The 24,232-nt window shown below is 37.7% G+C and overlaps 1 protein-coding gene across 3 annotated transcripts in view; it reads left to right on the top strand.

The window, feature by feature from the left end:
* The window catches only part of LOC127953545 (guanine nucleotide-binding protein subunit alpha-12-like), a 30,009-nt gene extending 5,777 nt beyond the window's left edge, over positions 1-24,232 (top strand). For all 3 annotated transcript variants that reach the window (XM_052552719.1, XM_052552718.1, XM_052552716.1), the window contains 3 exons: positions 2,853-3,068; positions 21,064-21,114; positions 21,811-24,232. In XM_052552719.1, the coding sequence (XP_052408679.1) occupies positions 2,853-3,068; positions 21,064-21,114; positions 21,811-22,380 (837 nt within the window). In that variant the 3' untranslated portion in view covers positions 22,381-24,232. The remainder of the gene's footprint in view (positions 1-2,852; positions 3,069-21,063; positions 21,115-21,810) is intronic.

Genomic DNA, 24,232 nt, shown 5'->3' with positions numbered 1-24,232 from the left:
CGTTTGGCCCCTCGTACCCCTCACTCATCACTCTGACCCTTCAAGAGTCAGTTTCCCTATTGCAAAGCTCTTGATCTCTTGTGCAATGGGACACCATTGGCAGTGGAGCATTTCCACTGTTTATACTACACCCTTGAGAAGATAGTTGCGGTATTTAGTAACTGCCCAGAATGTGTTTTTGCTCCACCATCATAAGTAAAGCGTGTATGGAGGGACAAGTTACCAAAAAGCTGTACCACACCGAAAGGTTTAAATGCATGCATCCTGCTTAAAAGATCCTTGCGGGGGAGGATACAGGAAGTAGCTAAAGAGGGAGACAGGGAGCAAGCATATATCAAGCCCATCCTCCTGTGTGATAAATCTGAGAGTTCCTCTGTGACTGGAGTCTTGGGAGGCTCCTTCACAGGCGGCTTGTTTATGGCTAAGGAGTTGTTGCTGATTTAGCTGTGGTTGCTCAGCGGTGGGGAAGCTGTGAGCGGTTGCCTGGTCCGCTCCCCACATCTGCTTACGCTGCGAAATCACAGCACTGCCATTACCACCACTGGAGTAATCACTGCGCTTGACATGCAGGGCCCGTCTAATGCATGTCAGATGAGGGCCGACGGATTGGATTCGCTGTCAGCTATGTCTCTCAGCAGAAACCAAGATCCTTGAATAATATTGTTATTGCTCTTTGTTGACTGAACATTCAGGAAATCCCCCATTTTTCAACAAACAACAAAGGAAATATCAAGAATTGTCTGTTGTAGACTTAAAAATGACACATGAAAAACCAGATTGTTTTTCCTGAAGACTTACAAAACAAGTCTCTTTGGAAGAGACCATTGAAAACAAGCACTTAAGGCTCGTTTTTCAAGAGGATAGGAGCCTTGCTCACGGCGAGGTGAGGTTTTGGTGGTTTTCGGAGATATTTTTGGGACTTTGCCACGACTCAGGAAGAGATTGGAAGCCCTGCAACTGACCTCTCCGCTGTGATAAAGCTGCCTAGCCGCTCTCTCTTTTCTCTCGCCCTGACGGTGTCAATGGATCCAGCCGAGGAGGAGAGGAGGATACGTCTACGCTTCCCTGATAGTGTTAGCCAGAAGTGGGTAAAAGGTCAGAGATGAATGGGTGAGTTTTGGGTGGCCGCCCCCTCAAGACAAATAAAGGCAAGAGTTTTAGGAAGGTACCCTGACAACCCTGGAGTAAGGCATACTATTAAGGGCATTAAGAAGAAACAGCAGGGAGGCCTTAAGCATGAACAACTGTTTACATTTGTGAACTGTTTGATGGCTCAGGGAGTGTTGGGATTTGGGAGATGGGGGAATCTCAGGATTTGATGGAGACAGCCAGACTAACAGGACTGTACCACATTCATTTCCTGCCACTGCCCCGCTGTTTTATTGGTTTTGCAATGCAACCGTCTCTTGATGATGTACAAATCCCTCACACATGTGGACAGACTAGGAGTTTTCATTGCCTTTACGGTCAACCTATTGACCTGATGTGCTGGAATGGCAGTAAACGGACTCGCCCGGGTCACTGGGTCAAATCCCACAAAGCACCTGTGCCTGAGGGACCCTTTATCTTCTTCAGAGACAAAGGCATGCTGGCTGCTCTAATTACTCTAGCATACATTTGCTCTGGGCATTTTTGAGTGCTAGTGTCGATTATTCATACTGAAGAGCAGAAGAAGGGGACCAGGACCCCATTCTGGGACCCTGAATATCAGGATGTTATTCCACTGCAACAAAAGGAAGGTGAAATGTGCTGGAAGATTTTGCCTTGGTTGATAGTACTGCAGCTATTATCGATGACCTCATGTTGCATCTACAAAGCATCTCAGGATGTTTCTGCTCTTCCCTCATGGTAATTACCAGAGGCTCAGTTCAGGGTTTTGTGTATTTGAAGTTATGCTTGGAAGTGAGGAGGCTCATCACGGAAGATTAGTTTCAGTGTGATTGCTGATCTCAACAGAGCTTTCTGGAGATGTTTTCATTTTTGGCTTCAGAGTGTTTCAGTTCTGGGATCAGATCTTCCTTTTCAGGTATACTTGTCATGACTGAGTTGCAGCAATCTGAGCTTCTTCTAAATGCAGTACAATCAGTGGCATCAGTATTATTATTTTTTTTTTGTGTGTGTGTGTGTATGTAATTTATACCCATATGGATAATTATAATGCTAGGCAAGTTTTTTTGCACCAAAAGAGTAGAAGTTTTACAAAATGTTTCTACTATCTCTCTGACATTTTTGTTTACGTCAACTGTTTACATCAACTAAAAAAAGTTTTGTTTTGTCTGTTCAGACCAATTAGTAAGAAACGGCTGAATGAAAATGCAAATTCATACTCTGGGAGTAGGTGGCGCTTAGATGCATTAGCAGCCATTCATTCAAATTCAAATGTTTATCACAATAGTTTTTACACTGAACATATATCTCGGTGTAAACACAGGCCTACACACTCATTGAAACATGTACAAAAGGTATAAGACCAATGTAACGACATAAATAATTCTGGTCATTTCTGAATTTAAGCATCTTATATGATTGGCTAATCTCTTATTGGTGTGGTTCCCACTCTAGTACATCAGTATTTCAATTATTTGTCCCTTTTCACTTAAACAGGTTACTGTTTGAAACAAAGTGTGGGAGATTTACAGAGACAGACATTTGGCAGGTTTAAAGTGTTGTAGGTGTTACATGAAAACATTGCTACTATCTTTATTTTGTCTCAAGAAGAATTGCTTCATCTTCCTGTTATAGAAGCTCAGCTCTAGAGACGCACCCTGCTGTTAAACACCCTAGACAAACAAACATGGCATTAATCTATTTCTCCTTCTATGTCTTTTTTTGTTGTTGTTTGTTTCTCAAAGGGGATGCGGGTACTGGTGGATGCCCGAGACAAACTTGGCATTCCCTGGCAGAACTCTGAGAACGAGAAGCACGGCATGTTTGTTATGTCCTTCGAAAATAAAGCAGGCATGCCTGTCGAACCCTGCACCTTTCAGCTGTACGTCCCAGCCCTGCAGGCACTCTGGAATGATAGTGGCATTCAAGAAGCCTACGGCCGACGGAGTGAGTTTCAGCTGGTGAGTGTAATCACGATACATTTCCTGACAACCTGTGCCATCTGGATATTCTTCACAGGAAGAGCCAAATGGCTCTTTGGGTAGTTGGCAACGTGTGTTCTCATAAAACAAATAATCTTTTATTTACCTGGGGTAAGTGCACTGCTCAAGGGCACAGTGGTGATCGTTCATAGATAGCCTCCTAAAGTGGAGCTTCAAAAGGCAGCACATTCAGACAATCTGACTAACCTTTGCAATATATAGTGATATTATTTAGTGAGATTTTTTAGGAAAATGGTTTACTTTAATTATTATTGTCATTTAAATATACAAATACACTACTGTTCAAATGTTCAGTAAGTTTTTTTTTATAATACACTTCCTTCAAGGTGTATGGTTAATATGTGTGTTTCCTGGGAATCAAACCCGTGATCTCTACCAGTTGATAGCCAAGGGGGTACGGGAAATATGGTAATATTTCAGTGTCAGTTAGATGGAAAACTTTGGCCTAGCTATTAAAGCTAGACACAGGGAGACCTTAATTAAACCTGCTGAGTGCAGAAAAACAGAAGAAGCTTGACTTATTTATGTGCATCTCATCTCAGCGTGTATGTTGCCACAGGACTTTAATGAGTTCAGAAGCTGTGCACAGGAGTCTCTCAAACTTTAATTGCTCTGACTGTGCACTGGAGCGATGTGATTCACGTACACATCTCTGTCACAGTACCTCTGGATCCTTATGAATTTTTTAAGTGCTGTTGAGAGTCCTGAAGATCTAGGTCAGTGGAGCCGGATGGAGGACAGGATAGACAGTGAGGAAACCTGTGAGGAAATGGCATAAATTTCCCTTGCATGAGATGATTTGACTGCTCACGTTCTTTTGTCTATAAAGAGAAAAGACTTTCATTAAATCTACATTTTATCAGAAATTGAGGCCATAAAGTGTCTGAAGCATCTCATTGATGCTTCTTATTTTGAAGAAGTAGCTACTGACCTTTTGCTGTGGTCATACTAATTTCAAAGGCTTAGAACAGACGGCTGTTATCTGATAAATCAGACATCTATGATGTGATGAGTTCATCTGTGGACAGATGAACTCATTTTTGAACTCATTCAAAACCCACTGCATGTTTGTTTCTGCTTTCACAAGTGAGTTTACATTATCAGCTCTTGCTACTGTGATTAAACACAGACAGTCTTGTTTAAGGACAAAAGAAAAAGACTATTCACTACTCATATTTTACTTTTTATTTACTGACTACCTCTTTAGATAAAACCACATTTCAGATTGGCATACATTATCACAATGGTTCTCAACTCCAGTGCTCGGGACCCACTGCTCTGCACATTTTGCATGTGTCTCTATCTGACGCACTCTGATCAGTTCATGGATCTCTCTTCTAATGTGCTGATGATCAGCATCAGGTGTGTTAAATAAGGGAGACATACAAAATGTGCAGAGCAGTGGGTAGATTAGAACCACTGCATTATCATAATGAAGCCAGTTTATGATATCTAAGATATTACTCAGTTCAGCATTATTTTGTGCATTAAAATTTGATATTACAGAGATTTTTTCAAACTTGAATTGTAACTTGAAAAAGCTGTTAAACTGGCAAAAAAATTAAAATAACGTTTTATTGACTGATATCTGTAGAGCATGGTGGCTAAATGTCTACATATATTTTATGCTGAATTTAATAATAATAATAATAATAAGATTTTCACAAAATTCAGAAATTATTTCATTACAAAAAAAAAAAAAAAAAATTACAGCGAGAGTAGGATCTTTGTAAATTTGGATCTAACCATGGCCAAAAGGACGATATACAGACGATATACAATGAAATGGTGCCGTTAATTGTGGCCAATGAGTATTGGAGAAAAACATTTATTTCATAATGATATTTCCCCCCATTTTAAATTCTTATTATCCAATTAAAGGTTAGAGTTTTGTGATTTTTTTTAAATAACAGATCAGAAGGATAAACAATGCAGATACATTTTCACAGCCTTCTTTTATCATATTTACCAAGGGTGCCAATATTTTTGGCCATGACTGTATGCCACAGTATTCTGTTAATCATTAGAAGTGAAGAAAAAGGAAGGAACATAATGTCTTAAAGCACCCTGGAAAAAATAGACCAGCAAAGAGATTTGAATAAGGATTCAAACTGAAAATACAGTTAGTACAGTTAAATAATTCAATGGAATATTGAATAAAATGAACAGACTGCAATGTCTGTTGTTTCTTCCCATTGCAAAAGAAGATTAAAAGAAAAACCCAAAACCCACAACATAGCACTTTAACTGTAGATAGAATTAAAGAATGACTGAGAATTTAAAACCTTCATATGATGGAAAGTAAAATATGAATACAGGGCATTAAAGAGAGGAACTAAGAATCTTGTAACATCCAACATCTAGGCCAATAAGCTTTTTAATACTTCTACCATTATAAAGCCAGTATTTGCCTGTTTTGCTTTAATGAAACGTGTGATGTCTGTGGAGTTTGACCCAGCTGTTTTTCCTTTCGGTCTGTGACATGAGTCTTTTGACCCTATATGGGTCATTTCGTCAAACTGGCCATTTGGGTCAAAGGGCTGGTGTCCCAGCCTCTTTTGTTCTCTCTCCTCTGTGAAGGCATGTTTGTTTGTGAGTCCATTCAGAAGTCAGTGAGTGGGAGGACATTACAGGGCTCAGCCTGTCCGACTGAGTAACTCCTGTTCCCTATTGACCAGAGGCCCAGAATTAACCCTGTCCTACAAGTCTTCGTTTCTAACCCCAAACAAAAGTGCGCCTATGGAAATGCTGATCTTTTTTTTCCTTAACAAAAAGTCACTTTTCTACAAGGACTGCAAGTTGTACATGCTAATGAGAGCTGAAACTCTCTTTGGATCCCACAAACAGTACAAATATCAGAGATCACATTAAATCAATTCAGAATTTGAAAAGCACTGTCAGGTTTCTGGATTTGTACATTTAAAAACAAAGGGACATTATGATACAAAGACATATTTTAGTAGATGTGTGACATTGCTCATGTAGCTCTTTGTACAGACGGTCAGAGATCCTTCTTACATTGAAGATCAAAATGCTTGTGGGATCATTTCACGAACATCAGCGTTTTAATTAACTTGCAGAGTTAATGCATGTCTTTGTGAGGAACTTGGCTCAATTTCCACCAGTGTCTGCTCTGTTCCTCCAGCTCTTGGGAGGATTGTGGCGGTGCAAGGGAGGGCCTTCAGTACTCGGTTGTAGTCTATTAGAGGATCTCTTTAGGGAAAAGCATTGGCATTGACCATGAGAAACAAGCATAAGACTTTTTGTCAGTATGCAACCCTAAATTAATGTCAGAAATCCGTATGACCATTGACCGTGATAAATGTTATGGGATTGTATTGAGTTGGCTGCATGGATCTTGATAAGTCTCTTTGATTCGAGTTTAATAGTTGAGTGACAGGATTTGTGCTGAGATGTAATTTCCTTCCACCAGTATTTATGAGGAAATTGTAAAGGAAAACTGGGTTTAATGTGTTTAAGGCTAGCACATAAAAAAAAAAAAAAAAAAAAAAAAAAGGAAAGAAAGAAAGAAAATGGACTGGATCCATTGTCAGAAGGTTGCCAAAATCACAAGACTCGCTGTTAGCGGGAATGCTGCTCTGGTCATATTGTGATTGGACACAAACATTGCTTTGCTTGAAGGCTGCGGAGAGTTCATGGACAGGAAGTCTGTATTGCTGCTTTGTTGAAGGCTGATACCCCCCCCCCCCACCCCACCCTGAGAAACCACACTAGATCTCAGCCACAGCCAAAAGAGAAGAGATCTGTCTGTGCAATGCAGCTTCACCACAGTTGAGTCAGAGCCATCAGAAATTCCTTTCTGTCAAACTCACCATAATCTCCACATCCATCCAAAAGGGTGGGTCACTTGTATTCAGTATCAAGTAAAGTGAGACACTAAGTTGAATAATGATCGTAAAACTTTTTGAATATTTTTTAGGATTTAAAATAAAGCGTAATTCATTTCAAATTGAATTAAATGATTAGATTTGAAAGTGAAAATGAAAATTAAGAAATTACAATGTTAATTGACAAAAGCTATGCATCCATAACAGGGTGATTCTCATAAAAACTGTGTTTTGTATTATTGGTCAAAACTTTTTGATTTGTTACATTATTTTCATAAGGCAAGGCAAGACAAGGCAAGTTTATTTATATAGCACATTTTATACAAATTGGTAATTCAAAGTGCTTAACATAAAAGAAAGAAAAAATATTCAAAAAATTTAAACAGGGATTTTAAACACTTTTAAAATGAGAATTTTTTTTTCAAATTAATTTAAAACAGTTAAAAAATAGAAAATAATTATAGATGATAAATAAATTCTAAATAAATGCACAGCTAAACCGATGAGTTTTGAGTCTAGATTTAAAAGTGGCTAATGTTTTAGCACATCTGATCTCCACTTGTTTTGTGTGAACCCTTGGTATTTCTGACTTGATCCTAATGATCTGAGTGGTCTGTTAGGGTTATATTCAGTGAGCATATCTGCAGTGTACAGTATTTAGGTCCTAGGCCATTGAGTGATATATAAATGAGTAAGTACTTTAAAATCAATCCTAAATGTAACTGGAAGCCAGTGTAAGGACCTGAGGACTGGTGTGATATGCTCAGATTTTCTGGTTCTAGTCAGAATCCTGGCAGCAGCGTTCTGGATGAGCTGCAGCTGTATAATAGTCTTCTTGGGAAGGCCAGTGAGGAGACCAATACAAAACAAAACATCTCATTCTTGCAGTGTTTTTGAGATGATGGTATGCATAGATACTGCTATGACATGACTACTGAAACTAAGGTCTGTCTACAGAATCACACCAAGATTCTTGACTTGCTTTTTAGTTGTTTGACCTCTAGAGTCAAGGTATGCATTCACCTTGAGAACTTTTTCAAATGCAATGACTTAAGTTTTCTCCTTGTTCAACTGAAGAAAATTTTGGCACATCCAACTGTTAATTTCTTCAATGCATTGGCAGAGGGAGTCGATGGGGCTGTAGTCATTTGGCGATAAAGCTTGGTAAATCTGGATATCATCAGCATAGCTGCGATAGGCAATTTGCTTCTTTTTCATTATTTGAGTTAGTGGGAGCATAAACAGGCTAAACAAGAGTGGTGCAAGAATTGAGCCTTGTGGGACTCCGCATTTCATGGATGTCCACTTAGACTTATGCTCTCCTATACTCAAACAATAACCTCTCCCTTCCTAAGTATGACCAGCACCAATTGAGTACCATCCCAGAAAGCCTGACCCAGTTTTCCAGTCTCTCTAGAAGTATGTTATGATCGACAGTGTCAAACGCAGCACTAAGATCTAGTAGTATCAGCACTGATATTTTGCCAGAATCATTCCAGTTTTTCTGTCTCTGTGTTTTGTAGCACCTATGAGAGAGCTTTTGTCAGAGGACAAGATCTATGTTTGTTAAATATGAAGCTCCAGACATATTTCATCCGTGAAAAGCAGTCTCAGCCATAACAGGGAAGCTCGTTGGGCTTTTGCCAAAGACAGAATCTGCAGAAAGAGTAATGATGTCTCTTTGTAAGACTGTGAAAAAGAGGGAGGGGGTGTCGTTCACACAGAGAACCATCCAAATGACAGTGGGCCCCGTCCTGTGAGCTTCAGCACATAAAACCACACAGAACATCATTATATGTGCTGAAACATTCCATTAGTGGGCCTGTTATCTCATATACACAAAGAGCAGAAATTTCTTTCAGGTTTCACACACCCACCCCACATAAGAACATTTTATTTCGTGACCCAAGAAACATACCTCCTCCGTTGCCCAAAAGCTGGGCGGCATTCAACATTCCTCAGGGAGATTGATGTTCTTTGGATGTGTCTTAAATTCCTCACAGCTGAAAATAAGAGGGATGCTGGTAAGCTTCCTGTTACCCCACTTTTTCTGTACAAGATGTTTTAACGAGATTCCTGGCAGCAGAGTGAGCGACCGTGCTGTGCGTAGTTACCCAGAAACAACAATTTTAAGGATGATCTTTAATAGTTTACGATGCCCCCTGGAGGTCTCACTGGGCCTGAGCCTGCATTGCTCTATTTTTCTGTTTCCACTCTGTAAATGTGGGGTCCATTTGAATTGTTTGATGGTCTTAGAGGGTCAATCCAAAATATATAAAGTGAATCCATACAGAGGAAGGGCGTATTTGTTTACTGAGCGAACTAGGAGCGATGGCTTATAGCAGAACATAAGCCTTCCTCAGAAGAGTTGGAGATAAGCAGAACAGCTCACATTCCTGAGAAGCTGCAGCGTAGATCTCCAGAGACCAGTCCACCTCCCCAACAACACAGCCAGCCTAAACATCATGCAGCACAACACAAACACAACCAGAAGCCAGTGCATGTCTACTGCTGTCAAACACTAGTACATCTTCTAGCAGAAAAATGGATTACTCAAAATGAAAAATTGTTTACTCAGGCATTGGTGGAAATGCTCTTTTTTTAACACTAAAGGAGATGGTTTGCAGAATGTCTGAGCTGCTATTTTTGCATTTTACATGGCTTAATTGAATATATGCAAGTGAGAATGCAATATATGCAAGTGCAGTTTCAACATAATGCTTAACTCAATTGTATGTTCCTAAAGGGACCATTGTTTTTGTGAGCCACAGTGGGGTCAGTGAAAAAAATTGCTATTACTGTCGCAATTAATGATTTAACTTTAGAAATCAGTTCAAAAAGTTTAACACTATGAGCCAGATTTACTAAACAGGGCAAATTAGTGTTAGAGAGCAATTCCATAAAAGCACAGATAAGAGGGAAAATTCTGCAGGTGATTTACTGAAAATGCACAAATTGAAGAACACAGACACAACATCTCATTCCCATAATGAACAGCTCAATCAACTGTACCAAGAGAAGACATGCTTTATTTGGTCATTAAATAATGTCGCAAATACCAGTAAATTGTCGACCGCAAATCGTAGTAAATCATGTTGTGTAATTCATTTAAATAATCACTTCCCAGAAATTTACCAATCGAAATGGAATCTCCTAAAAATGTAGTTTCAAGGTGAGATGCAAAAATAACTGTGCCCATGCATTTTTAGTGCTAATTTCCCACTGCGTGTCTAGTAGTTTTTTAACAAGTAATGAGGGTTTGTGCTGGTGCAAGCTGATAAAAATGTAAACACATTAACCCATTTTATAATTATTAATATTATTACACTGTGTAATTATTTTGTGGTTTGTTGTACATTCTAATTAGGGCAGTATTTCTATAAAACTACTTTGTCACTATATTTACTATTTGAGCATAAAACACACTTTTTATTTAAAAAAATATTATTTTCAGGTCTTTACAGTAAGCTGTAAGATACTCTGAAGGCCTGGTCACACCAACACAAATGTTCGGCATGAAAATTAAGTCTGTCACTCAGCAAAACAATGTCCATGAGTGGACATTAGTAGTTAGTAGTAGTTGTAGTTTTATATAACAGTTACCATGTGACAAAAATCATGAATCTTATTGTTTAGCCAGTTTTCTTTGCAGTGCAGTGAAAATAAATTTGAACACCTGTCTGCAGAAATCTTAAGGACATCCTTGGCATCGGTTATTTCAGATTCTATTTGTAAAAACCTTACAGCTGAATAAATGATGAGAGAAGTTTCATTTCCACTTTAAAACCCTTTAGATCATGAATGTTGCATATACATTATACATATGCATTAGTTATCTTCCATTTTTGTCTTGCGACATCTTAATTTGTATCGGCACCTCCCTAGACTTTGGGTTTTTGTAAATCCACTCTTCTTATTAAATCAGTCTGGCTTCTCACTCCAACGGATGTGGCTGCGATTACTGCTGAGCGTTTGTGGCCGCCGGAGCGAAGTATGCTTAGTCAATAGTCGCCTGGTTTTTACACACACTGTAATTAAAGTAAAGCCGCCTAAGAGTGTGTGCAGTACGCGGGCATAGAGGAGTGCTTAGCTGTGGGAGAACTTTTCTCGCTGAGTCCTGCCACTCCATTGAATAATGCCCTATTGTTGCTCAGTTGACTCCCGGTCAACGGGTAACACGCTCCACCCCGGAACATAGCCAGACTTATTCAGACAGCTGGGATATAGACACTGGACTGGGACATTCATAGCTAGAGCCCGGTTTGAAATGTATGAGAAGTGAATAAATGGAGGAAACCCAGACGCAATGTCATTCATGGTTCAGAGAGAGTTACGGTTAATTACTGCAGTTAATCGGTGGTGGCAAGATTGATGAAGGCATATTGACCAGATGTCTTGTGAGTTTTGGCTGAGATGTTTGCCGAGATCACTTCCAGAAAACATTTTATTGATTCCTTAGTTTTTTTTTTTTCTATTTACAAAGTGCAAGAAAAGCACGTAATGAGGCAGATGTAGACATTAGATAAATAGCTTTGCTACTAAATGGCTTCATGACATTATTGCTGATTGTAAAATTCTTACTGGCCTTCCACTGAATTGTTTCACATACAGTATCTATAAAAATAGCTTAAAAGCAATTTTAATAATTCCCCTGTTTAGGGTATGCGGAAATGAGATGAAAAAAGGATATTTATATTTCACTGTATTTGGATAATCTTTCCCATCTTTTCCAAATAAACACACACTGTACTTTTGGTGGCAGTCTTTGATGCAACTCGCTTCTGTTCTTCTGAGACAATCAAACCCGGTGTTTCTTGCAGATTGCAGTTTTAAGGGGGGGGGGGGGGGATGCTCGTTTTCACTCAATATCCTGTTAATCTTGAGTACCTATAGAGTAGTACTGCATCCTTCATAACTCCAAAAAGTCTTTAGTTTTATTATATTCATAAGAGAAAGATAGTCTGTACCGATTTTTCCCGGAAAAACACGTCAGGGTGGAGGCGTGACTTGTGGGCGGAGCTAAAGAATCACGAGCGCCAGTAGGCTTTTGCGTTGAGAGCGTCTGGAAGCTGTGACACAGATCCAGAGGCTGAAATTTAACAAGAGCAGCATCAGCAAAGGTGTCTCTATGTGGTATGTACTAAAACTGTATATATTTGCTTAGCGGTTTTGGAAAATGACTAAGTTCCACTTTGTCGTTTTTTTTTTTTTTTTAAGCTGTACATGTGGAAAGTGCAGTTTGATGACAACATTGCATGTTGTTTACTTGATGTGCTCACACGCTGATAGCTAAGTTAACAACACAGAGATATCTGAAGCAGTTTTACTCACCGCATGCGGTTCCAACACACGATCGTGACCCTTTTTCGTTGGGACTGCATTATCCTTAAGAAATAAACGATGTGCAAAACTTGCGTCAAACTGGGCCTTGTTTGTAAAACAAGCATCTTCGAAATGCAGGGAACAAACACAAACACTTGCACAACTCCGTTGATGCTCTGTAAAAATAAACTCCATCCACTGGTCCATTAATGCTGTTTTTTCTTTGGTAATCTGTGCAGGATTGTCTTGCCCTGGCAACCAAAAACACACTTCTTTTGTGACATTTCGCGACGCTCTCGCTCTGATCAGTGAATGTCTGTTGTGCTCTCTCTGCTCTGCTATACAGGAGCGCGCGCTCTTCCTGCAGAAGTGCGTCAGGACCCATATAAGGAAATTCCGCTCCATCTAACGTCACACAGAGCGATACTCGAAAAAAACTTTCCGAAACTTGTGACAAACCGGAAGGAGTATTTTGGGAACAAAAATACTCCTTCAAACGTACAAATTAATTTTTGAAACTTTGTCCATGTTTAGCATGGGAATCCAACTCTTTAACAGTGTAAAAAACTCAGTATGCATGAAATAGCATTTCACCCCCCATTTAAAGAAGGGCAACCTAAAATGTGTGGATGACATTTCACTCTCAAATCAAAGAAAACATTAATTTACTATTCATTACTTAAAGGGAATGAATTTCCCAATTTTGGGGGAAAAAATTTCTCATTAATGTAATTAGTGTATTACAGTTTATATTATTAAAGACATTTATTTTATATATTAATGCAATATATTAATAGTAGTAGTAGTAGTATATGGGCATTAAATTCAGCCAATATGATCATAATGTATAATTACAATTGTGATTTGGCTGTAGTTTACATTTTAAATAATATATAATACTTTTTTCATATTACAGTAATGCTAATGTAATGGGAGGTGCTTACCTATCATGCAAATGTCACAAAAAGTATTTATTTCTTCATTTATTTGTTTGTATTATGTAATATTATATTCTTTTAAATTATATTCTCATTTTTTATGTTTTGTTAGATTCATTTGTACATCTGAAAAGAATGCTTGAAGAAAGTTAGCTGTGCAGACTGTTCCTCCTGATGTGTCTTGATCACTAATATGCTTTTAGATTCTACATTATGACAGTGCTATTGCTTAACAGACTGAGGGGTTTTAAATTATTATTTAGGATCATTTTCTCACCATTTCTGTATTCGCATTTATTAATAGAGTAGCCCCTGTTATCTAAAATGACTTAATAATAAGAAACACTGAAACATGACTGTACCTTTTTTGTGTGTGTGTGTCAAAAACAGATCTGTATTTACAGACATGACCTGTAATCCAACATCTTTATGCTTCCAGATTCCTATAATTTCCTAAATCCCCTTTTCGTCTGGTTTTTCCAGGCATCATGTCCTCGCTAACTTCACTATAACCCCTCATTTCTTAGGAGGCAGAATGGAAGTGACAGGGCAGAATGGCTTTTGACTCTGAGAGTTGTCACTAGTGCATTCAGCCATATTTCTCCGACTGCCCTGTCGTCTGTCATGTGCTATCTGCAGACAGACTGTCAGGAGCGATAAATGGACGCTCGTTTTGGCCTGCTCCAGTGTCCTATCTGTCTGTTTGCCCTATCTAGGCCATTATAGTACAACTTAGTCAAAGTACTTCTACAGACATTGCTGAGGTTTGATATGACCATGACAAACACTTCCATTGCCTTGACATTCCTAAACTGGAGATTATACGCCCAAGTGGCTTATCAAGGTTATTTCACTCCTTATAATCAAATGAAAGTATGTGCATGAGTCTGCAGGTGCTTTCCTTTTTTTTCTCTGTCTGTCTTTTAAAGAATCATGCTTTCCATGGAATTACAACAATGCAATGTTTATTTTCTTCTCCAAAAATAGTTTGGGCACCAAACAAAATCTGGATAATAAAAAAAATTTCCATATATTTTTTTTTAATTTATTTATGCAAAACTGTGCTTGCACGTGATTTCAGTAAATGGGGACGTTTCATGTGGTAAATAAAACAAATAATAAAAAAGTTTTTGGAGTCAAATCTTTTCAATGAATCAACCAAATCGGATCACAAAACCACTCTGAATGTTTAGTTCATAAATTGGTTAACCATTTGGTCACAATGGTTATCAGTTCATAAAGTTATCAATTATAATTGTTCTCTGGGAATGATGGGCTTAGAGCGACATTGAACGAATGAAAAGCTCAGTACACAATTCAATACCGCTTTCATGTCCATGAGAAAAGTGTGAGGATTAGCAGTAGATATTAAGTTTTGAGCCCCTGTGGAACAGATGGTGAGTGGGCTGTTCTTACTGAAAACAGACCCAATGGGAGCCCTGTACTGGAAGAGGAAAAAACCACTTTACAGGCAGCCGTGTCCTTGGATGTTTGGCAGTTGTGGTAAACGTCTTACACCCAACTCTGTTTTTATTCCACCCGTCAGTGGTTGGTTTCCAGGCCTTTCTAGGTTCAGTCTCCCTGAGGGGCCACCATAAGTGAAGGGATAAGATAGGAGCAGAACTGATTGAGGTGAGACACTGGAGAGAAAAGAGGGAATTACCCGCAGAGCCATAGCGAACACAGCGTCTCACACTTTTTACACATTCTCACATTACAGAGATCTTGACAGTCTGTGTCTGCTGCTGAGGTCACACTTAAACTAAGTCAAGGAAATGATGACGCTAGGGCTGCAACAACTAACTGATGAAATCCATCATAAACTGATCAGCAATTCAGCTTTATATTGATAAGGTTTTAAATTAAAAAGTCATTATAGTATAGCACTGTTTAGTACACAGCAGAGAAGTGCAGTGCATTCACTTGGTCATTTCCATGAAACATTGGTCATTGGACATTAAATGTTTCAAATAAATATAACAGTAACTAATGGCATTATATTAAATAATTCCTGACATTTATTAGCGCGAAAAATTCTGTAACCAACTGTTTCTGTTACTATGTTTGGTTTTGATTATGTGAACAACTCTGACTTCTACAGTGGTGTTTATGCTTAAACTATTATAATTTGAAGGACAATAGCAGTATATTGCATACCTGGTAGCTTGAACATTGTTAGGAAGACAACAGTGCTTTTTCAGTATTATAGTGGAACTAAAATCTTCAGTCTTTTTGACTGGATCAAAGAAATAACCGATAAATTGAGACGTTAATATTTACGAGTTATTAGTTGTGGCACTAGCTTATAAAGTATAATATTTTGGTTATCTTGTGGGTGAACAGAGCAGATGGTTTCTGTTCTTCTGACTGGCTATCATTGGTCTGAAACCAAGCGATGCATTAGATTTACAGAGTGTATAGATACTGTCAGGATATTGTTCAGCAGTAGATGCTATCCACTGTGTTTGACTTTTTGTCCGTTTTCTATATTGAGAGGAGCTATGTGTCACTGTACTTACTATAAAGACACATATATTAGATGTGGCTCTGGAGAGTACAGAGCTCCATCAGATGCATTTGGATAGTCCAGAGAGACTCATCTATCAGTCTTGTTCCTCTGAATGTGCACTTAACAAAACAATATTAACAAAACAACATTATATTTTATATAATTCATAGTGCTGTCAGCCATGATTAATCGTCCTTTTTATTGTGGTTGGTATACACTGCAGTTTATAAGTTTGGAAGTCTGTAAGATTTTGTAATGTTTTTGAAAGAAGTCTTTTCTACTGCATTTATTTTATTGCATTTAAGAAACATTCAGTAAAACTAGTAATATTGTTATTTTCGTTTACAGTTTTAAAGTACAGTTTATTTAATATTTTAACACACAAATATATATGTTTCTATGATGGCAAAGCTGAATTTTTTAATCATTACTCCAGTCTTCAGTGTCATGTTTTATAATTGTCAGTGTTATACAGTTGTGCTGTTTTTAATATGTAGAAATAGATTATTGACAAATAAGAACAGCATTTGTTGTAACATTAGAAATGCCTTCACTGTCACTGATTTAATAAATCCTTGCTGAATAAAAGTATTCATTTCTTACTGAGCCCAAACTTTTAAATGGTAATGTACATATAATCAGCATAAAGGTTCACAAAATTCGTTTTTAGTTTCTAGGAACTTTTATTGTTAACATTCCTCTGGCATAATGCAAGTCTCCAAATTGTTTTCTGAGTTCCCTGACTTTCCTTCTGCTGGTCTCCTCCAACTCAGAAATCATAATAGGAGTCTATCCGCAGAGATGAAAGGCGAGGTGTAGGGTTTCAGCTAGATCAACAGTGTGGGAGCAGCCCGAGGTTCTGTGAAGTTCTGGAGGTGAAGGAGCTCCATGTGGGGGATTAATATGAGCTCTCTTCTTGCATCCAAACCAAACAGGCAGTCCCACTCCAAGAACCGGGAAAAGCAGCTCTGTTTGTTTTGCGTGGGGATTAATTACACAGTCTGATATTTACGCAGTCGAGGGCGGACATCGTCAATGCAGAAGAGAAGTTTTGCTGTTGGTTTGATATTTTCGAGGAGACTTTTTGTTCTTTTATAAAGGAGATATTTTGAAAAATGCCTCAGCTCCTTTTTTCGAAATAGTGGAAAATAGTGTTCAAACTCTAACAAATGATTCGATTTTATATCACAAGTGCTTTTAAAGCTAGTGTATTACTTCAAAGTAAAGTTTAAGTCATTGGGCAAGATGTACTAAACAGCAAATTAGCAATAGTACACAATTCCATAAAACTGCAGATGATGAGGGAAAATTCTGTGGATGATTTAATGAAAATGCGCACATTAAAGGACACAGACGCAACATCTAATTCCCATAATGACCAGCACAATCTACCAAGAGCAGCGCAGAACACCATCTGATTTAAGAAATGATTTTTTTGCATTAAATAATGCAGCAAATATCAGTAAATTGACGTGTGCAGATCTCATTAAATCATGTTGTGTGACTCTCATCCCAGAAATTTAACAATTGCAAGAGAAACTCCTACAAATGCATATTCAGTAAATATGAGTGGCAAAAATAACTGTCCACACCTTTTCAGTGCTAAAATCCCACTGCGTGTCTTTAGTGAATCCTGACAGTAGTTTATTAATGCCAAACGAGAGTTTGCACTGACGCAAGCTGATAGTAAATCTGTCCCTAAGTCTGCTAAAAACCTTCGTAAATGCTTAAATCTTATTTGCAATACTTGAATTTTTAAAGTTTTTAAGGTCAATTCATTTTGTCATTCGGTCTCTTTCTATGTTTCCAATAGAAAATAAATAAATAAAAAACTGGTTTAGAGTGACATGAGGATTAGTGAAAATAAGTATTTTTGGGTCAACTAGTCCTTTCAGCCAGCCTAAAGATGTTTCTTGGAAAAAAAGTAGGAATTTACAGCTGTATTTCTTAATTTTCTAGATCGGCACAATGTATTTCCTACAGAGAGAGAAATGAAAACATTCAGTGATATGTCTGTTCTCAGTCACCGTGGAACAGTTATCCACCAACAAAGCGCAGCTGCTGGATCTGGCAGCTAAACATCACTTGAGTAAGATCTCCACTCAATGCAGAGGAAGGTTTTACTGTCAGATATAACAAAGTGTGCGGTGAAAAGAATTCCTGATGGACCCGCTGAAACTTTAGAAAAGCATTCATCCCTTCCACACAGCTTTGTTCATATGAGCTCTTTCCCAAGACGACACCGATGCTGTTTGATGGAAACAGAGAATACTGCCAGATTTATGCTGTGTGCTTCTCAAGATCTTTTTTTAACCAGAAAATGTTCTCCTTCAAGGCATTTCCCTACGTTTCTACGTGATTAGGGTCTATATTTGAGACCAGGGTCATGAGGGATGCCTTTAATTGAATCTCATTTCTGGATCTCTGCTGCTTATTTGATGGGGACAGAGATTGACATCACGGCTGGGAAGGGAAGGGGTTAAGGCCTCTGTACTTGACCGTGCTCAATCATGCTTCCCCTTACTCACTGCACAAATACCCATGGGCACACTTTCTTACACTGTGCTATAGTTGTGGCTTTGGCCTGCAAGGCCTCAGCGTAGATCTTTCCCACACTCTCAGCAGGCCGTCATGTGCATTTTGAGCTCAGATGGAGGGTGGAGGGAGACCTCCAGCTTTATTGGCTAATGACCACGAACCAATCAGAAAGCCCAGATAAGGGTCAGTTGACAATACTGTGCTTTAGCTCTGTTCTACTGCAGTTTCTGACTATACTGCATAGAGATTCATTTATTATGCCAATATTTCTATACATTTATTTAAATATATATATATATATATATATATATATATATATATATATATATATATAAAATGGCACTTTTAATGTTTTTGTCCATAACATTACATAACCAATGTGAAATGATTGAAAAAATGTAAAGGATCAGTTGGTTCAGGATTACTAGCTTCGAATTGAGTTAATATTTACAGATATTAGTCCATGTCGCGATTTTATGTAAGTGCAATGACCTACTTTTGATTGATTCATTCAAAATTTGACAAATTCCGTGACATTCCATGTTAAACTGTAAATTCCGTTTTTATGACTGGATTCTGCGATTCCGTCTGCGTTCTCTGCATCTCGGAAATCATAGAGCCCTATAATGTACACCAATATAAACTGTCACTGAAATATAACAGTATAAAATCTAGGTGCATTTCATGACAATCAAGTTGTAAAGGTTTAAAATGCTGTAATTTACTGTGCATCTAAAATGAAATTAATTCTGGGTCCTTTCTATTTTAGATAATTTTGGAGTCATGACAATATAATTCAGTTATGTTAATAATGTTTATTTCATTTAACAAAAATTATAATTTTTAAATGTTTAACTTTTGGGCTTTATGCATTTTTTCTTTAAATTTGATCATATAAATATATATATATATATATATATATATATATATATATATATATATATATATATATATATATATATAATTAATACATTACATAGCAATTTAATATTTCCCAAAAAATTAAAAATAAGGTATTTAATGATGTTGCAAATTAGTTTTCCATTTTTTTGTTTCCCACATAAAATGTGCATCATATGGGGAATATGTGAAATATAAAATATTTGTTTTTGGCTTGTGTGTGCGTGTGTGAAGCTCTGATGATGTGTGGTGTATGTGTGTTTTGTGTAGGTTTGGGGTGTTGGGCTTCAGTCTGTTATAGAAGGCCAGCACTGTTCGACTAATCCCCTGTTTTCACACACAGCTGTTTCCTGTTGGGAGCATGGGCCAGGCCAGGGGCCTTTGTGAGACACACACAAACTAGAGGACACAATTTGCTTTTCCAGACAATGTTCACTGAAACGCCAAGGCCGCGGTGTCTGCCATCGTAAAGGCTGCGCAAAAACAACTTTGTCAGGAAATAATGCTCAACACAGCAGTTTAGTTCATCTCTCTTCATTTTAAGGAGTCAATTCTATTAAGACAGAACATGTTTTTTTGCTTGGCAAAGTCTCCAGATATTGGGCAATAAATGCAGTTATCAGTAGATTGTGGCTCATGAAGGCAGCAGACATAATTGATTCTCGGACGAGACCAGTGTGAACATGCTGTACTGACTCCGATCACCCTGAGCTTCAGACATCTCATCAGTCAGCTTTATATATGGAACGGGCTTCGACCTCTGACCTGAATCTCCTGTAGTTATAGGAGTGAAACTCTGAGCTAGTGCCTGTTATTTGTAATGTTTGGTGATTATAGGATACATTTATTACAGCCATGCTGTAATATGTGTACACTTGCTGAGTGTGTACACTTGGATTGTTTAAATCCAGAGCAAAAATTCTAAATCTGGGACACCATATTTGGCCACACATCATGTCCTTTCCTTTCCTTTCCTTTCCTTCCTTAACCAAATGTTGGTCCACGGGAGTAATACTTAAGAATGATTTTTCATCCGACTCCCCACACAGCATTTTATGAAGTAACATGAGATTATGAGCATCATGTGTAAAAGCTACATTAATGGGTTAACTGGAGTTCTGCTGATGGGCACTATGTGTTATGAGTGTCCCGCATAGTTCTCAGATAAAGATAGGAACATCCCATTACTTTTAGACTTTCCATTCCTGAATTAGAACAGCTTTTAGGATCGTGTTGCCCTATTTGTTTTAATAAAATTGTTAAAATAGAGTTTTGCAAATAAATCACTATGTGAGAATAAGAACTGAGAATGTGTTTTCTACAGACTTTAATTGTCCTTCCTGAGTAGAAGAACTACACAAGTTTGGGGTCTGTACTATTTGAGAATTAAATGAGGTCTCTTATGCTCACCAAGGCTGTATTTATTTGATCAAAAATACAGTAAAACAGTGATATTGCGCAACATTAACACAATATAACAGTTTAACATTCTATGCTAATATATTTGAAAGTGTAATTTATTCCTGTGATGGTAAAGCTGAATTTTCAGCATCATTACTCCAGTCTTTAGAGTCACATGTAATATTACATTTAATATTTCTGTGTAAATAGTGATACTTTTGTCAGGATTTTGGATGAATGGAATGTTCAAAAGAACAGCATTTTATTTGAAATAGAAATCTTGTGTAACATTACGAATGTCTTTACTGTCACTTCTGATCAATTTCATACATCCTTGCTGAATGAAAGTTAATAAATAAATATAATGGCTCCAGACTTCGCCACAGAAATACATGTAATTATCATATTTAGTTTGTTCTGCTTCATTTAATTCAATCATAAATGTGAAATGTCCATTATTGCACAAAGAGTAAAATCCTGTCTTTTTTTTTTTATAGAGTGAATCAGTTAAATATTTCCTGGACAACTTGGATTGGATTGGACAACTGGTGAGTCATGATAACAAAGCATCATTTAATAGTGCCAGATCTTTATGGTATATGATCAGTCACTGTTCTAATTATGAAACATCTATTAAATAAACAAAGATAGTCATCTGGAAAGATAGTTAGAAAGACAGAGAGTTAGTCAGAATAGTGTTTTGTGTTTCCCGGCAGAGGTGGTGGAACTGAAGACTGGAGACTCGCAAAATTAAAGTAAAATGGTTTCTTTGAGACTGATATTGGCCAAGGTTGCCAAGAACACATAGTGTGTCTCATATGAGTGATAAAAAAGGCCTGGAAGTGTTTTGTGTGAGCATGGAAACCAAGGCCAATGACAAAACAAATACATGTTAGTTTGGGTGGGATGTGGGCCCTATGAAAGCTGCTTTGAAGATTATTTTGTTTGCCCTTGTGGCCACAGTATGTACAAAAGATTGTCTATAGGAACTTCTTATTTTACCTTTGACTTCAAAAATATCAGAAAGTTTATATTTAGTATGTATGTTTTAGGTTGCATAAAAGAAAAATCTCTAAAAGACCTGTGCAAATAATAAGAGTGTTAATAAAAAAATATTTCAGATAAATTTAGTAGATGTAAATTGCTAAAAATTTGTATGACTTGTGCTGAAATCAATCCTGCTATCTAAAGACAAACCAAATGTATTTGCTACTCAATCAATTTTACTCAACCTTTTCTTACAGAATTATGTACCGAGCCGACAGGACATCCTGTTGGCCAGGAAGGCCACCAAGGGAATTGTGGAGCATGATTTTGTCATTAAGAAGATCCCTTTTAAGATGGTAGATGTGGGCGGCCAGCGCTCTCAGAGACAGAAATGGTTTCAGTGCTTTGACGGCATCACCTCCATCCTCTTCATGGTGTCCTCCAGCGAGTACGACCAGGTGCTGATGGAAGACCGCCACACCAACCGTTTGGTGGAGTCCATGAACATCTTTGAGACCATAGTCAACAACAAGCTCTTTTCCAATGTGTCCATAATCCTCTTCCTCAACAAGATGGACCTTCTGGTGGAGAAGGTACGCCAAGTCAACATTAGCAAATACTTTTCCGACTTCAGAGGAGACCCTCACCGACTGGAGGACGTGCAGGCCTATCTTGTGCAAAGCTTCAACCGCAAACGTCGCAACCGCAGCAAGCCACTTTTCCACCACTTCACCACTGCCATTGACACTGAGAACATTCGCTTCGTCTTTCATGCCGTCAAAGACACAATTCTTCAGGAGAACCTTAAAGACATAATGTTGCAGTGACTTTACAGTAATTTTTTTTAATCAGTTTTGCCGTTGTTTGAGTCTGTTTCCCATCCAATTGCAGGGGGAAAAAATGCCTTCTGGGTTTCATTTGAACCTATTTTGCCTTGACAACTGTGCAGGAGAAACATCATGTGTCAGTTAATCATGTACTCCAATATCCAGTCCTTTATATTTGAGACATGGTGTATAAAAATGACATGAATCTCTCTTTGTCCTCATTCATTTTAATGTGTTTTAAAACACCGTGGATGGTAGAAAAGTCAAGGAAATTTAAGGGTATTACAGTTTGTCACAAAGAAAATGAAGCAGACTTATAATTAATCACCACAGAGAATTTTCACCTCTTTTCTCAAGGATATCTCAATGCACAATAACGTTACACTGGCTCATTTCCCAAATAACATCCTAAATATCAATAGCAAACCTGCACTGAACAAAGTAATTAACAAGTAGTTAATTTCATGTCACTAAACAGGTTTATTTTTATTTAATCTAACATTTAAATCACATTTTGCTTCTTCTATACTTGTGAGTTTATAGATGACATGCAAAATTCTCATTAACAACTTAGCAGGGTTTGTGAATAGCAGCTTTTGTACGTTACCTGTCTTTTCTGCTTTTTATGTGTTTCTTCATGTTAAGCTACAAGCTTTGAAGTATAGAGTAGGGTCAAATCACTGGTAATGCCTAACACCACTAACTTAAATAATGCATTGATGGTATTCTATAAATGTCATTGTACAGCAAATGTACTTTATGAGTATTCATATGATGTAAATCCTCTCGAAATGTATGTAACCTGTGTAGTTTATGACTTAACAAGGAGATTCCAGAGGGAGTCAACCCGATGCTGTTTGGGGACTGAGTTTTATTCTCTGGATCTTGATGAATGTGAACAGCTCGGGGGCTTTTGGTTTTAGGTAATAGTTGTTGGAGGTGGCACAGTTTGGTCCATTTTCCAGAGATCTGGTTTTGTCATCAGTCATCTGACTCCCATTCTCCTCTGAGGACCAGCTGTTTCAATAACAGTGCAGGTGTCCACTTGTTTTGTGTGAAGGGAAAACTTAAGATAAGCTATCAAATAGTTTTCAAGTTTTAACAAGAGCATCAAGCCCTTTTCTTGCATTCTTTCTTGTTTGTGGACTACAATGGAAACTGTGACACATTTCTTGCAAAACAGCATTAACAATGTCTCTCTGCGCCCTAAATGTATTTAAATTCTGTCCTTCCTCATAATCACTGCAGTGCCATGTTGGCTTACTGAAATTTGGCAGGAATTGAGATATTAGACACACCCTAAACCTTTGTCCATGACAGCTCTTCCTAGTGGGAGCAAAACATGCATTTTCTGGCAGATCTCTGACTCCTCTTGTGCACATAAAGAAACCGATTCTTTAAATTAAGGCTGTGTTTGTCCTTGTTTCCTCTTTTAAGACCATAAATCCATTGGGAGAGTTTGAAAGTTAAACAGCGGAAAAGAAACACAGACACAGTATGAAGGCTGTTATAACCCCCAATCAAGATAAGCAAATGGCGCGTAATTAATTTGATATAAATTAGATTTGGAAAATGATAATCAAAGAAACTATTTCTAAACTATTACTTTGTAATTTACGTTACAATTGCTGCCCTGGTGTTTTGTCCCTTCCAGGATCTCATGAGTGTCACTATTAACAGAATGTCTACTTCAACACTCTTTCAGTGTTTTACTGTACTTTTTTTCAACTTTTGCTTCCCTAAAGTTGTATGTGTCCAGTGATTGTAAAAAGTGTGAAATTCCAGATTTTAACTTCATTATGTGTGTTTTGTATATATGACCTGTATAAATGCAATAAAATGTTGAGTTATA

This window comes from Carassius gibelio, chromosome B3 (assembly GCF_023724105.1).
Source record: "Carassius gibelio isolate Cgi1373 ecotype wild population from Czech Republic chromosome B3, carGib1.2-hapl.c, whole genome shotgun sequence".
Lineage (NCBI taxonomy): Eukaryota > Metazoa > Chordata > Actinopteri > Cypriniformes > Cyprinidae > Carassius > Carassius gibelio.
The sequence above is the reverse complement of the archived record's forward strand: the minus strand, read 5'-3'. Positions and strand labels throughout refer to the sequence as shown.